Source organism: Pistacia vera, unplaced genomic scaffold (genome assembly GCF_008641045.1).
Source record: "Pistacia vera cultivar Batoury unplaced genomic scaffold, PisVer_v2 Contig690, whole genome shotgun sequence".
Taxonomy (NCBI): Eukaryota; Viridiplantae; Streptophyta; class Magnoliopsida; order Sapindales; family Anacardiaceae; genus Pistacia; species Pistacia vera.
Window position 1 is genome coordinate 254,334 of NW_022196546.1, and position 22,491 is coordinate 276,824.

The 22,491-nt window shown below is 34.0% G+C and overlaps 2 protein-coding genes across 3 annotated transcripts; both read left to right on the plus strand.

Annotated features, from left to right (window-relative positions):
• The first annotated feature begins 10,402 nt into the window (after positions 1–10,402).
• LOC116113778 (zinc finger BED domain-containing protein RICESLEEPER 2-like) lies at positions 10,403–11,086 on the plus strand. Its single transcript, XM_031399940.1, has one exon. It carries the CDS (start codon positions 10,403–10,405, stop codon positions 11,084–11,086), a length of 684 nt encoding a protein of 227 aa, XP_031255800.1.
• A 6,953-nt stretch (positions 11,087–18,039) lies between these two features.
• LOC116113788 lies at positions 18,040–19,635 on the plus strand. 2 transcript variants are annotated; one of them, XM_031399950.1, is made up of 2 exons: positions 18,040–18,234; positions 19,122–19,635. In XM_031399950.1, the coding sequence occupies exons 1-2, from the start codon at positions 18,112–18,114 to the stop codon at positions 19,434–19,436; spliced, it is 438 nt and encodes a 145-aa protein (XP_031255810.1). In that variant the 5' UTR covers positions 18,040–18,111; the 3' UTR covers positions 19,437–19,635. The 2 variants fall into 2 exon arrangements, with proteins under 2 accessions (XP_031255810.1, XP_031255811.1); XM_031399951.1 differs by having other exon boundaries at positions 19,125–19,635.
• The last annotated feature ends 2,856 nt before the right edge of the window (positions 19,636–22,491 follow it).

The window sequence follows — 22,491 nt, forward strand, 5'->3', positions numbered from 1 at the left end:
CTTTACTTTGATTTTTTTTCAGGTGGGTTTGTGTCGTAAGACTTCAACCATATATGATTGAATTATGTACGAGAGATCCTATATACATAGCCGAAAGAATATTGAAAATCGGATGGGAATATTTTTCTTCTTGCTCGCTCGGGTGAGTGGCTTCCATGCTATACTTGTCAAGTGAGTAGTCTTTTGCAGGTTAACCTTTGCTTCGTTGTCTGTTCGACCTTGAACATTAATAAGACTTCTTCGAACAAACCCTAGTTAATAAAATTATTATTGATAATTTTATATATGTAATATGATCTAACTAAACTTAATAATCTTCTTAACATACATCTTTTTTTTTGATGATTCAATTTCTTTACATATAAGGAATCATCTTCAAATTTATCGATCTCATCTACTAATTACCCCATCATGATCCTTCTTCTTCTTCTCTTCGAAAAAGTGCTTCCATGGTTCCATGTATGTGTTGTAGTTTAAGTTTAGTTAGGTGGGAAGAAAAAACTTGTGCTTTCTGCGTATGACTTTCTGGTGCACTCAAATATTTGGGAGAAAATGAAAAAAGAGAACATACGTTTGATGAGACTATAGACTAAAACTTTTATTGCACTTGTACACCTTCAGGATCTAATTAACTTCTGTTTATATATAAGCTAGCCTTCGTTGAATCCATGCATGAAGTCAGTCAAGATTCATATTAGTTTCAGTTCTTTGCTATAAGGATCAGTTTAGAGTAAGCTAGCCTTCATTGAATCCATGCATGAATTAAGATTTTAATTATTTAGAAATTACATGATTGAAAACTTTCATTTGTTGAGTTAGATGTGGTGAATATTTTGACCTATATAGTTTGAAGATTCCAATTTGTTCGCATCAAATAGCTAGCTTGGCGCCTCGTGTGATTCATAATTTAATCATAAAGCTTTCCAAAAGCTGACATGTTCATGATCAACAAATACATCCATATTCTTTTCTAATTAGTCTCTGATTTTTTCATAAGCGAGTCCATAAGGGTGTGATTGAAATGAAGAACATCTTATAATTAGTTTTCCTAGAAGGAATTTAAGAGCCCATTTTGATAATATATGCTTTATTTACCAATCTCTCTCTCTCTCTCTCTCTCTCTCTCTCCTGTACTGCAACAACATGTCTTTTGACTACTTATTAACTACTATACAACTTTTGACAGATAATGAAAGTGGGGCCTTTTAGGAGTTACATATTTGAAAAAATCTACATTAGATTTTACCCACATATTTTAAACTTAAGGTGAAAAATAGTAAAGTACTCGTTGATTGGAATGTTATAGGATTATAATAAAGCCGGGGGAACAACAATTGCCTAAAAATTAGGTCAAAAGACTTAAGAAAGTTAACCGTTGGGGTTAAACTACCTAGATTAATTAGGTCTGTACTCTATACTACAATTAGAATGCTTGTTTAAGTTAATAATATTTCTTCCACTTCAAGAAAATTTCCTAGTTAAAAAATACTAATGGGTTTAAGTGTTATGCCTTGAGGCTTGAACTAAATATATTATAAATGATCTTTAAAATAAATACGTACATCCCATGTAGTCTGATCTGAATCTCACTCTGTAATATAAAAGAATCAACGAAGGCTGAAATTTCCCATTTAATTAACATATGAGTCGGTGATGTCACGACACTTTTTGGTTCACGAGTTGTTCAAATCATTGTGTTTTTTGGAGGTCTCTCTCTCTTGGATCTTTCAGCTTCATGGGGTCTCTAGCAGCCTAGGTTCGGAAACTTAATTTTGTGGCTTACATTTATCCGTGCATTTGTTTGTGAATTTTTTCCTAAAATTCTAAACAAAATATATCAATCTGGTTGTTGCACCTAATTAACTGCATGTATGAGCCAATGTACACCTTGTAAAATTTCACCAAAACTCTAGTACTTTGTTGGATTTTTTCCATTTCTGAATTCTGATGATTACAGGCAAGCAGATGAAAAGGTTTCTTTTACTGCATTCAACCCTTTCAATATGACCAATGCTTGTAATTTTAATTTCCCATAAAAGAATAATGTAGATATAGTTTTAATATATTTCATATAGTAAAATTAATTCAAGGTCGAACAGACGACGAAAGTGAGGTATAAAGCAAGGGACTGTTCTTTTGACGAGGGTTTGCATGGAACTCAACACCCTAATTCTATTCTTTGAAATGTTGTATCAGCCAAAGTGAAGAATTTCACTTGAAAGGTAAAAATGAAGATGAAATATCTATCTCTTATAAATTATAATCTCCTTTTTTTTATTTTTTTTCACTTACTCTTTTGCCAGTTAGTGGTATTTGCAGGTGCCCATGTACGCATCACTGTAAGATTGTAATAATTTTTAGTAATAAATCGGCCCCATCTAGTCCCCAGCTACTAAACTAAGTTGTAAATTTGGAAATTTGTTTGTGCAGCATTAGATTATGTCGATGCAGTTTTTCGTACCAACTAGAAAAACGCAGGATTTAGATGAATTACACAAGAATCTGCTTGAGACTCACGGATTGATACATATTACAATTCTGTCCCACTCAAATTAGAAATGGGGTGACAGTATCCATGATTAAAATTAAGTACTTTGTAATTATACATTGATATATCTTAAAATTAAAGAAGGCTTTACTTTCGAATAGATGTCCGTACTACGTGAATGTTTAATTTAATCTGATTGAATATTTTAAAGAAACCTTAAAAACTTTTGGCAAATTAATTTGTGCCGTCAATCTCTCGTTTATTCATTTTGAACGTTTAGGTGTATTTAAGAATTATTTTTTGTATTATCTTATACTTGGGTTTTCTTCTTTATAAATTTTACCAAATATCATAAGAATAATAATCAATTAGAAGAACAAAACAGTCCCCGTTGGGTAGTCAGAATTGTCCTCAAAATGGGTCTACAAAATCATTATAAGCACTATACGTGTTAATTTATGAGTCAAAGAGAATGTTTTGTCAATATGTATACTTCATTCTGGAGGAAGTAGTTGGCTCTTCACAAATCCAATCAGTTGATGACGAAACACGAGTTATAATGCTTCCATGAATACACTTATATTGCTTGTCATTTGACTCTCTAAATAATTGCAGAAACTCTCAATATTAAAGTCGACGACAGTAGGAAATAAAAGGAATTTTATATTAAAATTTCACATTCAAGCAAATGGTCTGATTAAATCATGTTTTGAATCTTGATAAACGTTTTTCTTTTTTTAAAAAAAAGAAAAAAGAAAAAAAAGAGAAGAACGGAGTTCTTAGATAAGGGAAAGAAAGTATAAAATGACTTAATATCAGGCTCTTAATTAGGAAGTATGTAGTTTGGAAATGAGAAACAGAAAACTGCGGTTAAGGGCTTGGTGTTGGTGAGAGAGGGAAGGGAGGGTCGGTGCAATCATCTGATATTTTCAGACCATTTTAATTTAATCTGATGATGTATTTTGAAGAAACCTTGAAAACCTTTGGCAAATTAATTTATGCCGTCAATCTCTCGCTTATTCATTTCGAACGTCTTTAGGTGAATTTAAGAATTATTTACAGGATTAACTTGTTTAACTTCAATGTAAATATTCAAACATGATCTCACACCTTGAAATTCCAATATCAGAAACTCTTTCTGTCTATTTTTCTTCGGCTTTCCCTCTAATGTTTTTCTTTTTCATTCCAAGAGATGTGTCATCTCATTTAGAAAAATAAAATCATACAATCGGTGAGTAACTACTTTAAATATGTTAATATATTTTTGAGAGCCCATTGAATTAATCCTAACTTTTAAGTTGATTATACGTCCTACATTCTTTAAGTTGAAATTTACATTTAATATATATATATATATATATATAGCATTCAAAGTCAGATTTTATTTGTGTTATATTGTAAAATCATAAGTTATGAATTCTTGACACCTATTCTGTGACTATAAAAGCTGGAGCATATACTCTCTCCATGTATCTTGTGATTATTCATCTGTCCAGGTAACGTGTCAAAAGGAGTTACTTCACTTGTAAGGTTGTTAAGAGCTGTTTCAACAGTAAGATTTAAGACTGAGATGTCATCTAAGTGGCGTGGCATCTTACGAAAGTACTACTTCACTATTAAGTCTCCAAAAAGGCCGATTTGTTAGGCTACATGTCATGTAATAAGAGAGTTACTTCATAAATATATAAAAGCACCCATCCAACAATATAAATAGGGGTCTCTCACCCCAAATGAAGGGCCTTGAGAATTTGATATTTTCAATAGAAAAAAAAGTGATTATCTCTCTTGAGAGTAAATATCTTTTGTAAATATGTTAACAAGATAACAATGAACGTAAGATTACATTTTGCATCCAAACCACTTTAAAAACTGTTTTTGTCTATTCTTGTTATTTATTCTTACGCATTACTATTATTGCACATTGGTTCAGTATCATATTTCTTGGTCTCAGCAAATCATTTGCGCAAACTCCCTCAAAAGGCTTGCGTACTTCTTGTTGGCGTGGAAAATCGCAGCAACAATTTGTTATAGCCTTATGACTCTTAACAATAGCGAAAATGCCGGATATTATAAAGACCAACCTGATGATTTGAATCGTAAAAATATTTTACTTAATTATTACATGTCAACAAAGAAAATATTCTTCAAACGGAAATGGTCGTGTCATTTTTTTGCTCACTAACTGCACTTCCATCATCGTCTAATGAAAGGCTAATAATTAAAGTCGAAGATGGAAATTTTGATGCTATTGCATATTAATTTTATTATACATTGACCTAGCTTCATATTAGAGTTCTATCACAGCTTCATACTTGTGACGATTGAGAAGAGTTATTTTATTCTAATATACTTAAACTCTTCACTGATTCCTAAAAGATTTTACTGAGAGATTTCTCTATATATATGATCATAAATATATGATAATGCGTCGGGAACTCTAATATGCTCCGCGACGCTGAATTTGAGTCGCATAACATAATATCTTGTGATGAGTTTTGATTTCTTCAGATAAAAATGCGTCGGGGAAAATTTATTTTCCTCTGATGTATCACTAATTCGAACATCATAGTGTTAACTTGAGAATTAGGTTTCTACTTATTGTGAGATTCTATTTATATATTTTTGGATTATAAACTACTAAACTGGTGCATCTTTTAATACTTTGAGTCATATATACTGATGTCAAAACAATCAAGAGATAACTGAAATTGAAGACAGCAAGTGATATGAAAAACTATCATCGAATTGTATCAAGATTCAAATACTGGATTATTTGAAAACCTTTAGGTTTCTCAATACTTCATTAACATATAATAATAAAAAAACTGTTGTTCTTAGGTATGAAACAATCTTTAAATAGTTCTCCCTTAAAATCTTAATCCGAGAAAACAAAGAAAATGAAAATTAAACAACTATTGTAAAACAATACCAAAACATCTAGAAACTCATATAAACAACCCTAAAANTACGCATTACTATTATTGCACATTGGTTCAGTATCATATTTCTTGGTCTCTACAAATCATTTGCGCAAACTCCCTCAAAAGGCTTGCATACTTCTCGTTGGTGTGGAAAATCGCAGCAACAATTTGTTATAGCCTTATGACTCTTAACAATAGCGAAAATGCCGGATATTATACAGACCAACCTGATGATTTGAATCGTAAAAATATTTTACTTAATTATTACATGTCAACAAAGAAAATATTCTTCAAACGGAAATGGTCGTGTCATTTTTTTGCTCACTAACTGCACTTCCATCATCGTCTAATGAAAGGCTAATAATTAAAGTCGAAGATGGAAATTTTGATGCTATTGCATATTAATTTTATTATACATTGACCTAGCTTCATATTAGAGTTCTATCACAGCTTCATACTTGTGACGATTGAGAAGAGTTATTTTATTCTAATATACTTAAACTCTTCACTGATTCCTAAAAGATTTTACTGAGAGATTTCTCTATATATATGATCATAAATATATGATAATGCGTCGGGAACTCTAATATGCTCCGCGACGCTGAATTTGAGTCGCATAACATAATATCTTGTGATGAGTTTTGATTTCTTCAGATAAAAATGCGTCGGGGAAAATTTATTTTCCTCTGATGTATCACTAATTCGAACATCATAGTGTTAACTTGAGAATTAGGTTTCTACTTATTGTGAGATTCTATTTATATATTTTTGGATTATAAACTACTAAACTGGTGCATCTTTTAATACTTTGAGTCATATATACTGATGTCAAACCAATTAAGAGATAACTGAAATTGAAGACAGCAAGTGATATAAAAAACCACCATCGAATTGTATCAAGATTCAAATACTGGATTATTTGAAAATCTATAGGTTTCTCAATACTTTATTATCATATAATAATAAAAAACTGTTGTTCTTAGGTATGAAACAATCTTTTAATAGTTCTCCCTTAAAATCTTAATATGAGAAAACAAAGAAAATGAAAATTAAACAGCTATCGAAAACAATACCAAAACATCCAGAAACTCATATAAACAACCCTAAAAATTATAAAAATGTCCAAAACCCCTCAAAACGACCCCAGAAGGCTAAAAAATAACGACCCTCATGGCATGAATTTTGTTCGTTTATTCATTTCGGTGTGCTCTGTCTAAAATCATCGCATTCTGACGCCGTCAATACTATTCAACCTGTGAGACCCTATATATAAATATATATATATATAGAAAAATGCTATCCTTACAAAGACCCATACAAAGAGGACTACAAAGTGACATCATCAAGAAGAAAAAAACAAAGAAAAAACGGAAAAAGAGAAAGAGAAAGACAGAGAAATCATGAAAATCAAGAGTGTGGATTGACTTTGTATACCCCATTTGTATGTATCTTTATAAAACTAGCATTGTTCATATATATATATATATATATATATATATATTCAAAAGAGTTATTTCTCATCCTAGCTCAACAAATATTTATATCCATAAATATATTCTTATTGGTTTAGGAATAAGGCTGTATGTATATATAGTTTATGCCCTATATATAAATAAACGTAAGAGAATCTGAGAAAATAATTTATCGTCTCTCTCCTTCTACCTTTACTGTGAAAACTACCAAATCTTAATACGTCGCAGCTATCTAATTGTCCACATTGACATTACTTAAAGCTTCAATTTTCATTCTCTCTCTCTCTCCCTCTCTCTCTCTAACGTCTTTATTCGTAAGTTAAAAACAATTAGCAACCGATAGTCAAAGTTCATAAGGTGTCAAATATTACACCAAATACTCACAAAAATGGTCCAAATTTCGAGAGTTAAAAATCAAAATCACTTATAATTCTTTTTCATAAATTCTTTGCTAGCTACTCTTCTTTCTTTGTCACCAACTTATAATTCTTATTTTGATTTTTTTACATTTATTTGATCTTTTTCAGGTGGCTCTTGGGCTCTTAGGTGACAGTCAGACTACCATTGAATCACAAATAGAAAGCCAAGATTGACAATTGATGTACGAGTGAATTGAATTTTCTGTATTTTTCATTCAATAAGACTCTGATTTGTTCAACAATTAGTCAATTAGGGTTTTCTTTAAGAAATAAATAGTAATTTATTTGTTCAAGAATTAGGGTTTTCCATACGTGTCTCACTGCAATTTCTGAGTACAGGAAAATATGCATTAAATTTTTCTAAAATATAGAAAGAAAAACTAATTTAAAAATATATATAATAAGAAATTAATGAGATTTAGCTAACTTTGTGTGTGTGTGTGTGTGTGTGTGTTTTGTAACTAAAGAGAATATTATGGAAAGGTCTCACTGAAACTGACTTCACACCCTCATAATTAGAAAAAGATTTGTTTGACTTGTGAAATAAAGGCCATAAGATTTGCTGCGTCAAAGAAGAAAGAAACGACATTGATTTCAGACCTTTCGTTCCATGAATCTACTTTTTAATTTGAAGGGAATGGCAGATAGGCTCCTGCAATTCAGTACAGATATATATACACAGCTTTCAAAGATATTTATTTCTATTTGGTGCACATTATTGAAGGTTGGAGATAATAAAATCTATCTCGTTAGTAATATTCAAAGACTTTTTATAGAGGATTTGAGCGAAAAATGGGTGGGATGAGAAATGGAAAGGAAACGAATATGTATTTTGAGTAGAATAGGAATATGATAGAAAGAGAATAGGGAAACAAACGTTGTCATAGCTTTCATATTTAAATCCAAACCATCCTTTAACTTTTTGTGTTTTAATGTTTAAGGAGTTCATCTAATAATAAGGATAATCAATATAAATTACATTTTGGTCCAAATCAAGTATGTATTGTCTGCGACCATCAAGTTAGTTATGGAACTAAGCCTTACAATTTGAATTTTAGGTTCATTTAGAAGTGAAACAGGATGTGACTGACTTTCCACTTTATACATCTTGTGTTCTCATGAGATTGCCTCACCATCTCATCTAGGGGTGTTAAAAAAAATACAAAAACCGAACCGAAAAAATTGTTCGGTTACGGTTTAAAAAATTCAAAAAATCGGATTTTTGGTTTGGTTACCAATTCGGGAAAAAAAATTAAAAACAGTTAATTGAAACCAGTTTTTTGAACCAGTTATATATATATATATAATAAAAAAATAATAATCTAAAATAAATCCCTAAATTCACTCAACCTAAAATCCCAACCCAAATTCCCGATATCCCTTCTCAGTCTCAGTTCTCAAAACTCTCCAACGTCACCCGTCACGGCAGCTTCGTCGTCTTCTTCCTGGCTTCGACAGCTTTGTCGTCTTCTTCCGGCTCCAGCAGCTTCGTCATTTTCTTTCGGTAGGCGACAGCTTCATCGTCTTCTTCCAGCAGCAGGACAAGCTCCATTCTCTTCTCCGTAGTTTTCCAGCAGCGGGACATCTTCTTTGAGTTCTCTCTAGATTCGTCACACTTAGTCACTCACAGAGACACACACAAACGATCAGGTATCAAGAGCAGCTCTATCTCAACTTTCACTCTTTCAGTGGTTAATGATATGAATGTGTGATAAAGATCTCATCTTTATGGTATTAACTCTAGTTCATTTTACTGTTTTTCATAATTATTTCCAAGAAAAAAATTAAGAAACTTTATAATGTTTGCTTCAACTGAGTTAAATTTGTAGGGTTGTTTTGTAGATTCGATATCCACATACTGTGGACTTTTTCTTACATCTTGACGTTGCCTCTTTTATGCTTTCTTTCTTGCAGTCTTAGATCTGGTGTAGGCTTGTTCTTTGAATCGCTAATCTAGTTAAGTTCACTTGTGTTGTTTCTTTCTGCTAGCTGAATTTGATGTGGGGTTAGATTGCGTTTTATTTAGTTTCAGATGTTTGCTTCTTGAACAATGCGGGTGTTTTATTTAGTTTCGGATGCTTACTTTTTATTATTCTTCAATTTTCTGCCCGAAGATTATGATGATTTATTCAAGAACTTGGGTTTTGGTTTTGGGGGAAAACTCAAATTCATTTTTTTAGCTGCATGGCATGTGTCTTTGATCTACATAATTGAATAAATAAGTTACATTTTTTTTAAGATAGAGATAAGAGGCTGTAAGATACTTTGATTGGATTGTTTGTTTGTCTGTTTATATATTTATTATCTTAGTCTTTAGTTTTAATCATTCTCACATATTTCTTCATGTTGATGTTGCAGATGTCCAAATCCAATCCCATGACCGTTGACCATTCTAATACTGATGAAAGTCTTGAGACACCAACTAGTAAGAATCCAACTCCAAACTCATTGATAGACCCACAGCCTTCTACGGATCCCGATCCGTAACCACGACTACCACGAGTCCCCAAACGTGTAAGTTTTAATACTCGAAAGAATACTTCTGACATGTGGGATCACTTTACTTTAAATCCTTGTGAGAATATGGATGATAAGACAACAACGTGTGATTATTGTGGGAATGTGCTTACATGTCCAAGTAAAAATGGTACTAGTTGTCTACGGAATCACTTAAGTCGATGTAAAAAGTATCATTTGAATGTGAGGGATAAGAAACAAAGGATCTTAGTTTTCAACAGATATAATCACATGACCAATCAAGCGGTACTGCTGCCACCTCCACAAAATCTTCACTTACAACTTAGAAATTCAATCCAGATAAGCTTAGAAGGTCTCTAGCTAGAATGATCATTGTTGATGAGTTGCCCTTTAGGCATGTAAAGCGTGAGGGGTTCCACGATAAGATAAGGGATGCCCAACCTCTATTTCAAATTCCCTCTCATATTACTATGACTGGAGATTGTTTTAATATTTATGTTGAGGAGAGAAATAAGTTGAAGGCGTTTTTTAGTAAGCTTAGTCAGAGAGTAAGTCTTACCACGGATACATAGACATCTTGCCAAAACCTTAACTATATATGTTTGACGGCTCACTTCATTGATGATGATTGGGTTCTTAAACTTTTGTCCAATTGCTAGTCACAAAGGTTTATTGATTGGCAAGGCAATTGAGAGGTGTTTGCTTGATTGGGGTATTTCTAAGGTTTTTATCATTACCGTTGACAATGCAAGTTCTAATGATGTTGGAATGAAATATCTCCAGAATAGGTTAAAAAGTTGGAAGGGTAGTGTTTTGAATAGTGACTTTCTGCAGATGAGGTTTTGTGTACATATATTAAGTCTCATTGTAAAAGAGGGGTTAAAAGACATAGAGGACTCCATTTTTAGAATTCGCTCTGCAATGGGATATTTGAGGTCTTCTCCAACGAGATTACAAAGGTTTAAGGAGTGTGTAGAGCAAGAAAAGATTGAACAAAAAAATCTTTTGGTTCTTGATGTAGAAACAAGGTGGAACTTTACGTACTTAATGTTGGATGTGGCTATAAAATTTCAGAAAGCATTTGAGTTATTGGAAATCCAAGACATTAAGTATAGAGATAAACTTACTAGAGGGGAAAAGTCATGGGGTTTGCCTATGCCTAGTGATTGGGAGTATGCCCGTTACTTGTTATCTTTTTTGAAAGTTTTTTATGATGCTACTCTACGTGTGTTGGGCTCACTTTTTGTTATCGGCAATGCAAATGCGCGAGATCTTTGCCATTGGAATGCAGATTTTAACATGGTGTAGAATTAATGATGTTGGCTTAAGTCCTATGGCTAGGAGAATGAAGGAAAAACATGATAAATATTGGTCAAATATTGATAACATCAACTTAATGTTATTCATTGTAGTGGTTTTGGATCCTAGATTCAAGTTAGGATATGTGAATTGTGTTATTAGTAATTCATATGATGATTTTAATGCTAAACTTTTGAAGACAAAAGTGCATACAACTTTGTACTCTTTATTTGACCAATATAAGCTCATTTATGCTTCTCCAAGTGGGCAATCTAGTTAACAATCTCAACAAGCAAGTCAGGTTAATGTTGAAGATGTAAATGTTGAACCTGAAGAATTAATGTATTGTATGTACGATAAGGCAATGGCTGGACAGGAAGTTATGGTGACCAAATCTGAGATGGATAAATATTTAGAGGATGAATGTGAGCAACGTCATAAGGACAAGATGTTTGATATCTTGAGTTGGTGGAAATTCAATTCAAATAGATATTCAATTCTCTCTTCGATAGCACGAGAGGTGTTGGCTATGTCAGTTTCTACTGTTGCATCTAGGGCTGTTCAACGAGGCGAGCCGCTCGCGAGCCGGCTCGGCTCGGCTCGAGTACGGCTCGGCTCGGCTCGAGTACGGCTCGTTAACGGCTCGCCTCGTCTGGTATCGAGCCGACTCGGCTCAATTCGTTAGAGAGAACGAGCCGAGTTGGAGCCTGCCTCGGCTCTGCTCGATAGGCTCGCGAGCCGAGCCAGGCTCGAATTATTAGGGGGGTTTTAGGTGTTTTTGTAAAGTATGGGGATTAAACTAAAATTTTCAAAACTAAAAGTTTGCAAACATAACAAAAAAAACCCCGATATTAAAATCCCTAAAACGCGACTGAAACCCATTCGCCAACGAATCCAAACCAAATCAGACTGAAAACAAGAATAAGAAGATGGGAGGAAGGGGAAAGCAGTCAAAACCAAACAAATCAAGCAAAGTGTTGTTCAAATATGGTAAACAAGTCAAGATGCCGTTGGGGTTTGGTGTGTTGCCATTTTGCTTCTCTGTGAGGTTACTCTTTTCTCTTCTCACTAGGGAACCTTGTTAATGGTTGGTGCTGGTGATGGCATTGTTTTTGGGTGGGCTGTGTGATTTGTTTTTGGTTTTTTCTTTTTTGTTGGTGGTTGGAAGGTGGGACATGCGGCTTTGTTGGTGAGTGCTCTGGGATTATGTTTTTTTTGTTGGTTGTGTCATGTGGTGGTGTGGTTCTCTTCAAGGAAGAAGGAGGCAAGGCTTGGAGGCTACTGGACTTTTTGTTCTTGGAGTGTTTGCAGCAGATGGGTGCTTTGCAGGTGGCTGGTGTTAGCGGTCTGGTGTGTGACTTCTCTATTGGCTGGTCTGCTGATGGATCCCGGTTTTCGTTCAGCTGGTATGGCTGTGAGAGTGTTTCATGTGGTCTCTCAGAGGGGGTTTTGAGATACTGGGGGTTGGGTTCTCTGCTCTTGGGTTTTAATTTTTTTTTAAAAAATAAAACTGCATATTTTAAACCCCAATAAAAGTGAACAGATGGCAAGCGGCGGTGCGGCTCCTTCAGTCCTTGTGCCATGTATTTTGTTTCTTACTAACGTTTTTTTTTTTTTTTTTAAACTGTCTCATCCTCTTTCTTTACTCTTTCTTTTGTTGGGGCCCTCATTTTCTTTCTCTTTCTCTACATCTGTGTATTTTGTTTCTTACCATTTTTTTTTGAAACTATCTCGTCCTCTTTCTCTTTCTTTACTCTTCTTTTATTTGAAACAGTAAAAATTTTGAGAATTAAACAATTACAGCTTCATATCACAACTTAGAAGGAAAGGAAAATTTAGTGAAAAAATCACAGTTTAAAGGAAAATAAGAAAAAGGGCAGACGCCAAAAAAAAAAAAAAAAAGAAAGAAAAAAAAAATTGCAATTTAGACAAAATTTACTATTTAGAAGAAAGAAAAAAAAATTAAAGGGAAATAAGAAAAAGGGCAGGCGCCCTGTGAAATTTTGTAAAAAAAATTGAAAAAAAAAAAATTATTTGGAGATGGCTCGCGAGCCAGCTCGAATTCGGCTCGGTAAACCGGCTCGCGAGCCGGCTCGAAATATACTAAATTTACTATCGAGCCGAGCCGAGTCATATAATTTATGGCTCGGCTCTACTCGAACTCGGCTCGTTTACTCATTTTCTCTCACGAGCCGAGCTCGTTAAGCCGAAAACTCGGCTCGGCTCGATAACACCCCTAGTTGCATCTGAGTCAGTGTTTAGCATTGGGGTTCGTGTATTAGATTCATATCGTAGCTCCCTCACTTCTAAGACAGTGGAGGCTCTTATTTGTACACAAGATTAGATTCGGGCTACACGTGAATCATTCATGATTGAGGAAAGCTTGGAAGAGATAGCAGAGCTTGAGTCAGTCAAAGTTTTTGCTTTAGTTTCAATTATTAGTTATTATGTTGTTTTTATTGGATTTATTGACTGTATTTTGAATTTAACCATTATTTATATGACCTATTTTTTGTAGAATTTGTGTCTTCAACAATGGAAAATACTACTTGTATTCAGCTTGATGATTGAAGGTTTTGTAGCATTTAATTGAGGTTTGATTTATTTAACAGTTTTGTTATTGTAGGCAATAAAAAAAAAAATATGATTTAATTTTTATAAACTTCTAACATTTAATTTTTATTTGGGCAGAAATTGGAAGATCTACTGGTATTGACTTAATGTTGGTTTTCGTTTTCTACTTGTGGAGTTGTATTTGCACAATTTCTTTTGTTGTTTTCCATTAGGACTTATTTAGTTATTTAGTTGTTTTATTATAGACATTTATTTTTATTTCATTTCAGACTTTTATTTGTATCAATTTTTAATGTATTGTTAGTAGTGGTCAATAGATATGTATGAATGTTTAATTTTTATCTGGATATATATTGTTTATGTTTACAATTTAATTTAGGAAAAAAAAAAAAAAAACAAGTTTTATCCAAAAAAAAAAAAGGGGAAAACCGGTTAAACGAAAAATCGGTTTTCCCCAAAACCGGTTCGGTTCAGAAATTTTTCCACACCAAAAAACCGGTTAACCACTTTTAAACACCCCAAATCTCATTGAATAGCAAACCTGTTTTGATACCAATTGCTGTATATTGGGTTCAGCCTAGTAAATATTGTTCACTGGGAGTCTATATCCACACAAATTTGCTTTAGTTTCTCTTTTTTTTTTTTTTTTACTAAGAATATATATATATATATTTTACGCTTTTCGATTTCGGGGTACTCCAATATCAACCTTTTATTTTGTAAATCAATCAAGTTACATTTCCGATTCAACAAGGTGGGGTCTCAAGTAACTAAAATTCTTAACTAATTAGCTTTAATCTTTGTTTAAAGATGCAAAGCTAATTAATTACCTTATAAAAGTATCTCTAATGGTACTCTTTATTTTAAAGAGTATTTTTCATATAAATAAAGAGTATCTTCATTGATTTCTAAATATAAAGAACAAATTTTTTATTTAAATCCAATAGACTCTTTAAATTTTAGAGGAGATAATATGTTTTTTCAAGAAAGAAACTTAATAGAAGAGATAAATCATAAATAAAATATATAGAAACTTACAATTTATTATTTAAAATTAGGATAGAGAGTAAAACTTGACTCTCTAAATGTAGAAAGTCAAACTCACTCTTTAATTTATATTTAAAGAATAAATAGTCTGTTAGACTCCTGTTTCTATGAATAAACTCTTTATAATAAAGAGTTTGGATTATATAAAGAGTCATTTGAAGATGCTCTAAAAGCATCTTCAATGATGCTCTTTATTTTAAAGAACATCTTTATTAATTTTTAAATATAAAGAATAAAATTTTTATTCAAATCTAATAGACTCTTTAAGTTTAATGAAGATACTCTTTATTTTCAAGAAAGAGACTTAATAGAAGAGAGAATTAATAAATAAAATGTATAAAAAATTGTACTTCATTAATTAAAATTAGGATAGAAAGTGAAATTTGATCTCTAGATGTGGAGAGTCAAACTCACTCTTTAATTTATATTTAAAAGATAAGGAGTATGTTGGACTCTTGTTTTTATAGAAGGAGTATGTTGGACTCTTGTTTTTATAGATAGACTCTTTATAATAAAGAGTTTGGATCATATAAAGAGTTATTTGGAAATGTTCTAAGGAAAACTGATCTCTAGAAAAATGTTTCCAATAATATAGTATAATACATGATTTAAGACTCTTTATACTCGACCCTTGCACAATTTTTAGCCTAGTTAGTAAATACGGGTACGGCAAAAAAACGGTACGGGAATTATACGGATATAATACGGTAAACGGTAAAAAATACGTTTATAAAAATTCGGCCATAAAATTCGGATACGGGAAAAATACGGTACGGATATATACGTGTTTAATATGGTACATTGTCAATAAACGTTTTGAAAAATACGGTAATATCAATCTTAGTTTTGACATCAAAAGAATGTTCTCTGTAGGTTAATATAAAGGAATTTCTCTCTTGACATCTAAATCAAAAGTCTTTTTTAATCATAAAATATTCCTTTTTTTTTTTTGTGAGAACAATACAAAAGTCAGTATAAGATAATATCCCATAATCTTACATTAAAATGACAGTAGAATTGTACAAGACAAGAATTCAAAAAACGTTTTCATTATAAACTAATAAAAACTTTGCAACTAAGATATTCTAACAAATTGTCCAAACAACCGTTAAATCAAAGACTAAAACAAAAGAAGTTGCTTTGCTCAATTCTCAGTTGTTAAAAGTTAAAAATGCAGTCACTCAGTCAGCAAAAGCTGCTGAATTTTCGGGCATTTTCCAGCGAATTCGACAGCAACAATAAATCCAAATCAAGTTCATTCCCTTCCAACTAAGATCCGGCAGAAGCCAAAAAGCAAATACAAATACAAATATAACTCTCGGTCTCTCAAGCATTTCATCAATATGTTTCAAACAAATCCATCACCTGAAGATATTGATGTGTGATCCATTTGCTTTGGACTGTTGTGAGAAGGGACGAAATTGTAAACACAGTGAAACCAGAGACTCATTCATGATTAGGTATAACCTGATAAATTGTTCACAATTTAATTTGCTGGGACCAATAATGACAAGCCTGAAACCATGCTAATTATTTGCCTATAACATAAGTGTAAAATGTGCTGGGACCAATAAACTGATAGGCTGCCCCTGCTTGTTCGTTTCGGCCACAGAATTAAATTTAGCCAACGATTACAGACCCCACCACCCTCCTACTAATAGTCTACTAATACCACAAGTCACACCAACACAAAAACAAGCTATCAACCAAAACATTCAAAGAGAAGAGAACAAATGTAAAGTGTGATTCTTGAGTCCCAAACTTGAAGTTGAAGCCTGGAAGAAGAGAACAAGAGATGAAGAAATCTGAAAACGTGAAGAACAGAGGAAGAAGAGCTGAAGAAGAACTGAGAAGAAGATCTCTGATAAACTGCCGAAGAATGAAGAAGAACGACTGAACCAGTGAACCAGATCTGTTTTAATTTTTTGTATAAACCCACCAAAACGACGTCGTTTTGGGGGTGTGAGATTATGTTTTTTTTTTTCAAAAAATCGCGAATAATTCGGAATTATACGCGAAGTATACGGTAAAACTTATAATTCGCGTTTATACGGTAGATTTATAAAATCTGGATACGCGCGTTTTATACGGAATTATCAACAATATCCGTATAATTCGCGTATAATACGCATTTTTACTAACTAGGATTTTTAGTTATATTGTTAACTTTGTAATTAGAGATTTCATTTTGAGGAGTATGGATAATTATAATGTAACCCAATTAACTATCATGATTTTTCTTTATAATAAAATTCTCTCGTGTAGATTTCGTAAAAGAAAATAGAAATTCCAATAGACTTTCGAGTTGTTACACCTATTTGTCACTAAATTTAATCCACACCTTACAAGAAACGATACTTACTAAATTTGATAAAATCTGATGGATTTTTTTTTTTTTTGTTTGTTTAAATTTAGGTTAATAATTTAAATATAAAAAATTGGTTCATTTCTCTGTAAATGTCTGCATTTAAAAAATAATAATAATAATAATAATACAAACCTTGTTTATTGATGTGTATGTTTTTTTTATATTGGTTAGAATTAAACATCCATTCTACAACAAACAAAACATACAAATGAGGAAACAACATACGTGTGAAAGCCATAAAATAGACATCAATCAGCCTAATCCAAACGAAAATTAATATGACTTATCCAGAAGACAAATTCTCAAAATACTTGAAGGGCAAGACGATTCAAAGGCAGAGAATTCAATGCTATTAACCTTGCAACCTCATGCATTAACATATTGGCTTTCCTTCTGCTCCACTGAAACCCAATTGAGGAATAACTGTGGGCAAAGTTGTGAATATCTCTCACAATTCCATCAATCTCCCAAAAAACTTCTTCCTTTCTGTAGGCCTTAATAAGATTTAAACAGTTTGTTTCTAATAAGACCTTGTTCAAACCCAGATTGGAAGTCAAAGCAATAGCTTCCTTAAAAGCTAACGCCTCTAATACAAAGTGGGGTCATAGCAAAGAAATTTGATGCATGCCCTCTTAACAACATACCCTTGTTGTCCTTTACAACAATTTTCATCGCTCCTTTGTGACAGTACTTCTTAATAGGTGCGTCACAGTTAATTTTAATCTAATCAGGGGATGGACTCCAATTATTGCAAAATGAGGTGGAATTTGGGCGCTCAATCATGTGAACAGTTGGGCCAAAAATGCTAAATGAGTAAGTCGAAACGGATGTGTATGTTTAAACAACCAAATTTCAATCAAAACCAGTTGGGCAAGAAAATGCCAAGTGGGCCGTCAAGCCCAGCCCAGCCCAATACAGCCTCTTCTTTAACAGTTTCACATGAAAATGACCTTTCTAAATTCTTCCACTCTCTGCAGCTCCCCTAAGACCGTAGTTTAAGCAGTGATCGACGGTTTTTCGGCCAGAAATTTATTGCGGGAGACAGATGGCGTACTGTCGTTCGAAGATGATTGGGGCCCCACTTCCTCTGGCCTCCTGTGGAAAGGACTTAATTGACCCACCGGTGATTGTATCAACAACCAAGACAAGAGTTCTCCTTCCTCTTCAGGTTCAAACTTCAAGCTCAAAACTTTTTCCCACTTTGCAAATCAGTTTCTGTTTGTTTCATTTTCCCGGAAAGTAAAGCTCAATCGATGAAATGTTAAACTTATTTACTGTTTCATATCGATTTATATATCAATGGGTGCTAACTTTTATTAAACAAAGCGTGTGAGAAAATTTTTATTTCCAATTGGCTATTTTGATCAATTTAAAAGAGTTTTCAAGGTGGGCATTTTATGGTTGTATATCTGTAAGAATTTTACTAATCTAGTTCGGATGTCCTATTTTTTTGCTGCAGTTTTCCAATACCTATGCAAGAAAATTGATTGAATTTAAGTATAAAACTCACATATAGAATGGAGGTTTTGATCCTAACTTTGTTGTTTATGTAACAATTGATTTGACAATTTAATTAACGGTATAACAGTATTCTTATTAGTCTCGGAATAAAATTCTAAAGGCAAATGGAAACACGAGACTTGTAAACAAATGGTTCATAAATTGGTTAGAGTTTAACCAGAATGGTTCATAGGTAGTTGTGGATAGGATTGAGATACCTAAAGATTAAATCTTCGTGTTGCGGAATTTCGGATTGGATTGTAGTTTATTCATTGTTAATAATCCGAGTATTGCTACACTCGGCGTTTATAGGCATTGCAGTGGAGGTAATGCCGTTTAACAATACCAAAGGTTCAATGATTTCCGTGTTATTCTTGAGCAGAAATCAAAGTAAGAACTTATTTGATAGTGTAGCCAAGGCACAAGAGCCAAACTGCTGTGTATTTTCATTCATTTTGACGTTCAATGGCAAACTTGAAAGTGAATGAAGAAATGGCTGCATACATTTGGATCCATTTTTCCTTTTAGTGGACTGTAATTTGTTTTTGCCTCCAGCAGGTGAGAAACAATTTAGAGCAGAAGTTGCAGAAGCCGGAAACCAATTGTATTTCGCGAAGAGATACAATGCTTTGTATGACAGCTAAAATTCTGAGTGGGGTTGCTCTTCTCTCAGCAGACCCTGCTGAAGCTCGTGTTCAGAAACTTGAGAGGAAGAGAAAAATCATGGAGAAGCTCGAGAAGCTTAGGGAGAAAGCTGGGGTATCAAAGCCAAAGATTGAGAATGGGAAACAGACACCTCTGCCACCAAAGCGTCCCGCGAATCCTCAACAAGGTTCTGTTCAACCTCTGGTGGAATCAATCCTCCCCTAGTGAGAAATCACAACATCAAATGTTCGTTTTTTAACATATTTCAAATGAAGATTTTCATTAATTTTAGTTTATTTAGAATCATATTGTTGTTTATGAAAATGAGTTTTGGGTTAACATATTTACTCTATTTGTAGAAAAGCCCTTGAAATCAAAGACCAAATTTTTAATCTGAGTTGAATTAGTAAATCTTCTTGAAGAATTGAAAATCTCTCTTGAGCTTTCCTGAGCTTTGAAGGATCTTTTGGAGATATTTTTCTAACTATCAATGATATCTATGTATTTGGTCAGACCGAAACTTAGATCAGGAGAGAATCATGCTCTACATTTTGATTTACCATGTGTTACAGCATGTTGCAACTAGTTCCTGCTCTACATTTTGATTTACCATATGTTACAGCATTTCCCTTTAGGGTGCTAATCTTGTATCTCAAATCATAGAGTTCATCTCTTGTAAATTGTAGACTCAATACATTTAGAAACTTCCATCATCTGTAGTCTGTACCCTTAAGCCATAAAATAGGAGTAGGTATGGTGAAACCATTTAAGCATTCAAAAGATGAAAATATAGTCGAGGTGTTGGAAGATGCATGGAAAGTTTATGATAGGTCCCGGTCAAAGCCAAATTACAATTGCTTTAAGTAAATAGGATTCTCTTAGGATGAGAATTAACCGTAGAGTTTGGATAAAATGTGCTTCCTTTCATTGAATTTCAAAGAACTTAAATACACAGAGAGAGTTCAATTGCTACTCCTAAACTTAACAACCCCACTTGCTAAAAAGTAGGCCTCAACCACTAATTAGTAAGAAAATGACAAAACCACAGTAAAGTAGCCACTTCTACTACACGGCCTATTCTCACGACTACTGCTCAAGTTGCTTGGACTAATTCTTGACAGCACATCACGTTCTCCTGCACCACATTAATCTACACGTTCTCCTGAACCACCCATTTACACGTTCTCCTGTGTCACCCACTTACACGTATTTCGGGTTTCTAATAGGAATGCGTTGAGAGCGTCTCGGCTTAACAATACCCCCCTCTTTCACTGGGACCTTCTCCTCAAGGTCCAAATGCATGAATCTATCTCGCAATTGCTCAGTATTTTCCCAAGTTGCATCATCTGTAGGAAGATGTTTCCATTTGACCAAGCTTTCTGCGACAAACCGAGCTCCTTTTTTTATCCATCGAGTATCCAAAAGTGGCCTCAGGTTCAAGTACAAGTCCTTCATCATCAGTAAAAGGTGGCAAGTCAATAGTAGCACCAATTGTTTCACCAATTTTTTTTCTTTAGCAGTGACACGTGAAAGACTGGATGCACACGGGACTCCTCAGGCATTTTGAGCTTATAGGCTACCTTTCCAAATTTTTTCTCAACTTGGAAAGGGCCATAAAATCGACTTGCTAGCTTCTGAAATGCCCTTTTGAAAACTGATTTCTGTCGATATGGATGAAGCTTCAAGTAGACCCAGTCACCTTCTCGAAAATCGATGTCCCTTCTCTTAGCATCTGCTATTTGTTTCATTCGATCGTTGGCAGCATGTAGATTGACCTTGATTTGTCGTAGCAACTCATCTCTTGAAGTCAGATTTCGATCTACTTCATTCACTGGTTAGGAGCCCACTTGATAATGAGGAATGTTTGGTGGAGGGCGACCATAGAGAGCTTGAAAAGGCGTCATTCCCGTAGAAGCATGGTAAGTGGTATTGTACTAGAACTCAGCCCATGGAAGAAGAGAACTCCATTTGCGGGGCTGTTGGTGAACAAAGCATCGAAGATACTGCTCAAGACATCTGTTTACTACGTCCGACTGTCCGTCAGTTTGCGAATGGTAGGCGGAGCTCATTTTCAATTGAGTTCCCGAGAGTTTGAAAAACTCACACCAAAAATTGCTAATGAATACAGGATCTCGATCACTAATAATTGTTCTTGGCATTCCATGTAACTTTACCACCCCCCTGGACAAATTTTTCAGCTACTGTTTTTACGATGAAAGGATGAGTTAATGGCAAAAAATAGGCTGATTTGCTGAGGCGATCCACCACCACAAGAATGTTGTTTTTGCTGTTAGAAGTTGGAGACCTTCAATGAAGTCCATGGTTATATCATCCCACACTTGACATGGAATTGTTAAAGGTTGCAAAAGTCCTGCTGGAGAGAGAGCGTCGGCCTTTGCTCTTTGGCAAATATCACAAGAAGAAACATATTGCTGCACATCCCGATGCATGGAAGGCCAATAAAACTGCTATGCCAATCTTTTGTAGGTGCGTAAGACTCCAGAATGTCCACCAAAGTAAGAATCATGAAATTCCCATAATAGTTGAGGAATTATTCGAGAATTTGGTGGCACAACTACCCCATTTTTGTAGAGAACCAGTTCATTGCGCCAAGAATATGGAGCTCCTGGATTGTCCATTGCCAACTTCCCAATTCTTTCCATGTAAGCGTGTCCAACTGCTGCTTTTTTTATTTCCTCCCATATCTCAACCTGTGACATAAATAAAGCATCAAGACTGGGGCTGTCAACTAATCTCGATAGTGCATAGCTGCTGAATTCTCACGGCCTGGTTTGTAACGAATTTCGTAGTCATAACCAAGCAACTTAGCCAACCACTTTTGTTGTTCCGGTGTTGCAATACGCAGCTCTAACAAGTACTTGAGGCTGTGTTGACCAGTATGATATAAAACTTCCGTCCCAAGAAGTAAGGTCGTCATGTCTGAATAGCTTGGACAATTGCTAGCATTTCCTTAGCATATGTGGACCATGATTTCTTAGACATTCCCAAAGCTTGGCTCATAAATGCAATCGGCTTGCCTTGTTGAGTGAGTACCGCTCCTATTCCTACATCCGAAGCACCCGATTCAATCGCAAATGGCTCATTAAAATTTGGCATTGCCTGAGTAGGTGTAGATGTCATAGCTTGCTTAAGATTTGTGAATGCTTGTTCTGCCTCTTCTGGCCATCCAAATTGGCCTTTCTTTAACAAATTGGTGAGTGGTCGAGCCACGATGCCGTAATTGCGTACAAATTTTCTGTAGTTACCTGTAAGGCCTAAA

Excerpts from the sequence above, each read along its gene's own strand:
- LOC116113778 (XM_031399940.1), top strand. The coding sequence starts at position 10,403 with ATGATTGGGTTCTTAAACTTTTGTCCAATTGCTAGTCACAAAGGTTTA.
- LOC116113788 (XM_031399950.1), top strand. The coding sequence starts at position 18,112 with ATGGCGTACTGTCGTTCGAAGATGATTGGGGCCCCACTTCCTCTGGCC. Across the intron at positions 18,235-19,121 it reads GAGTTCTCCTTCCTCTTCAG|CAGGTGAGAAACAATTTAGA; the intron begins GTTCAAACTTCA and ends TTTTGCCTCCAG.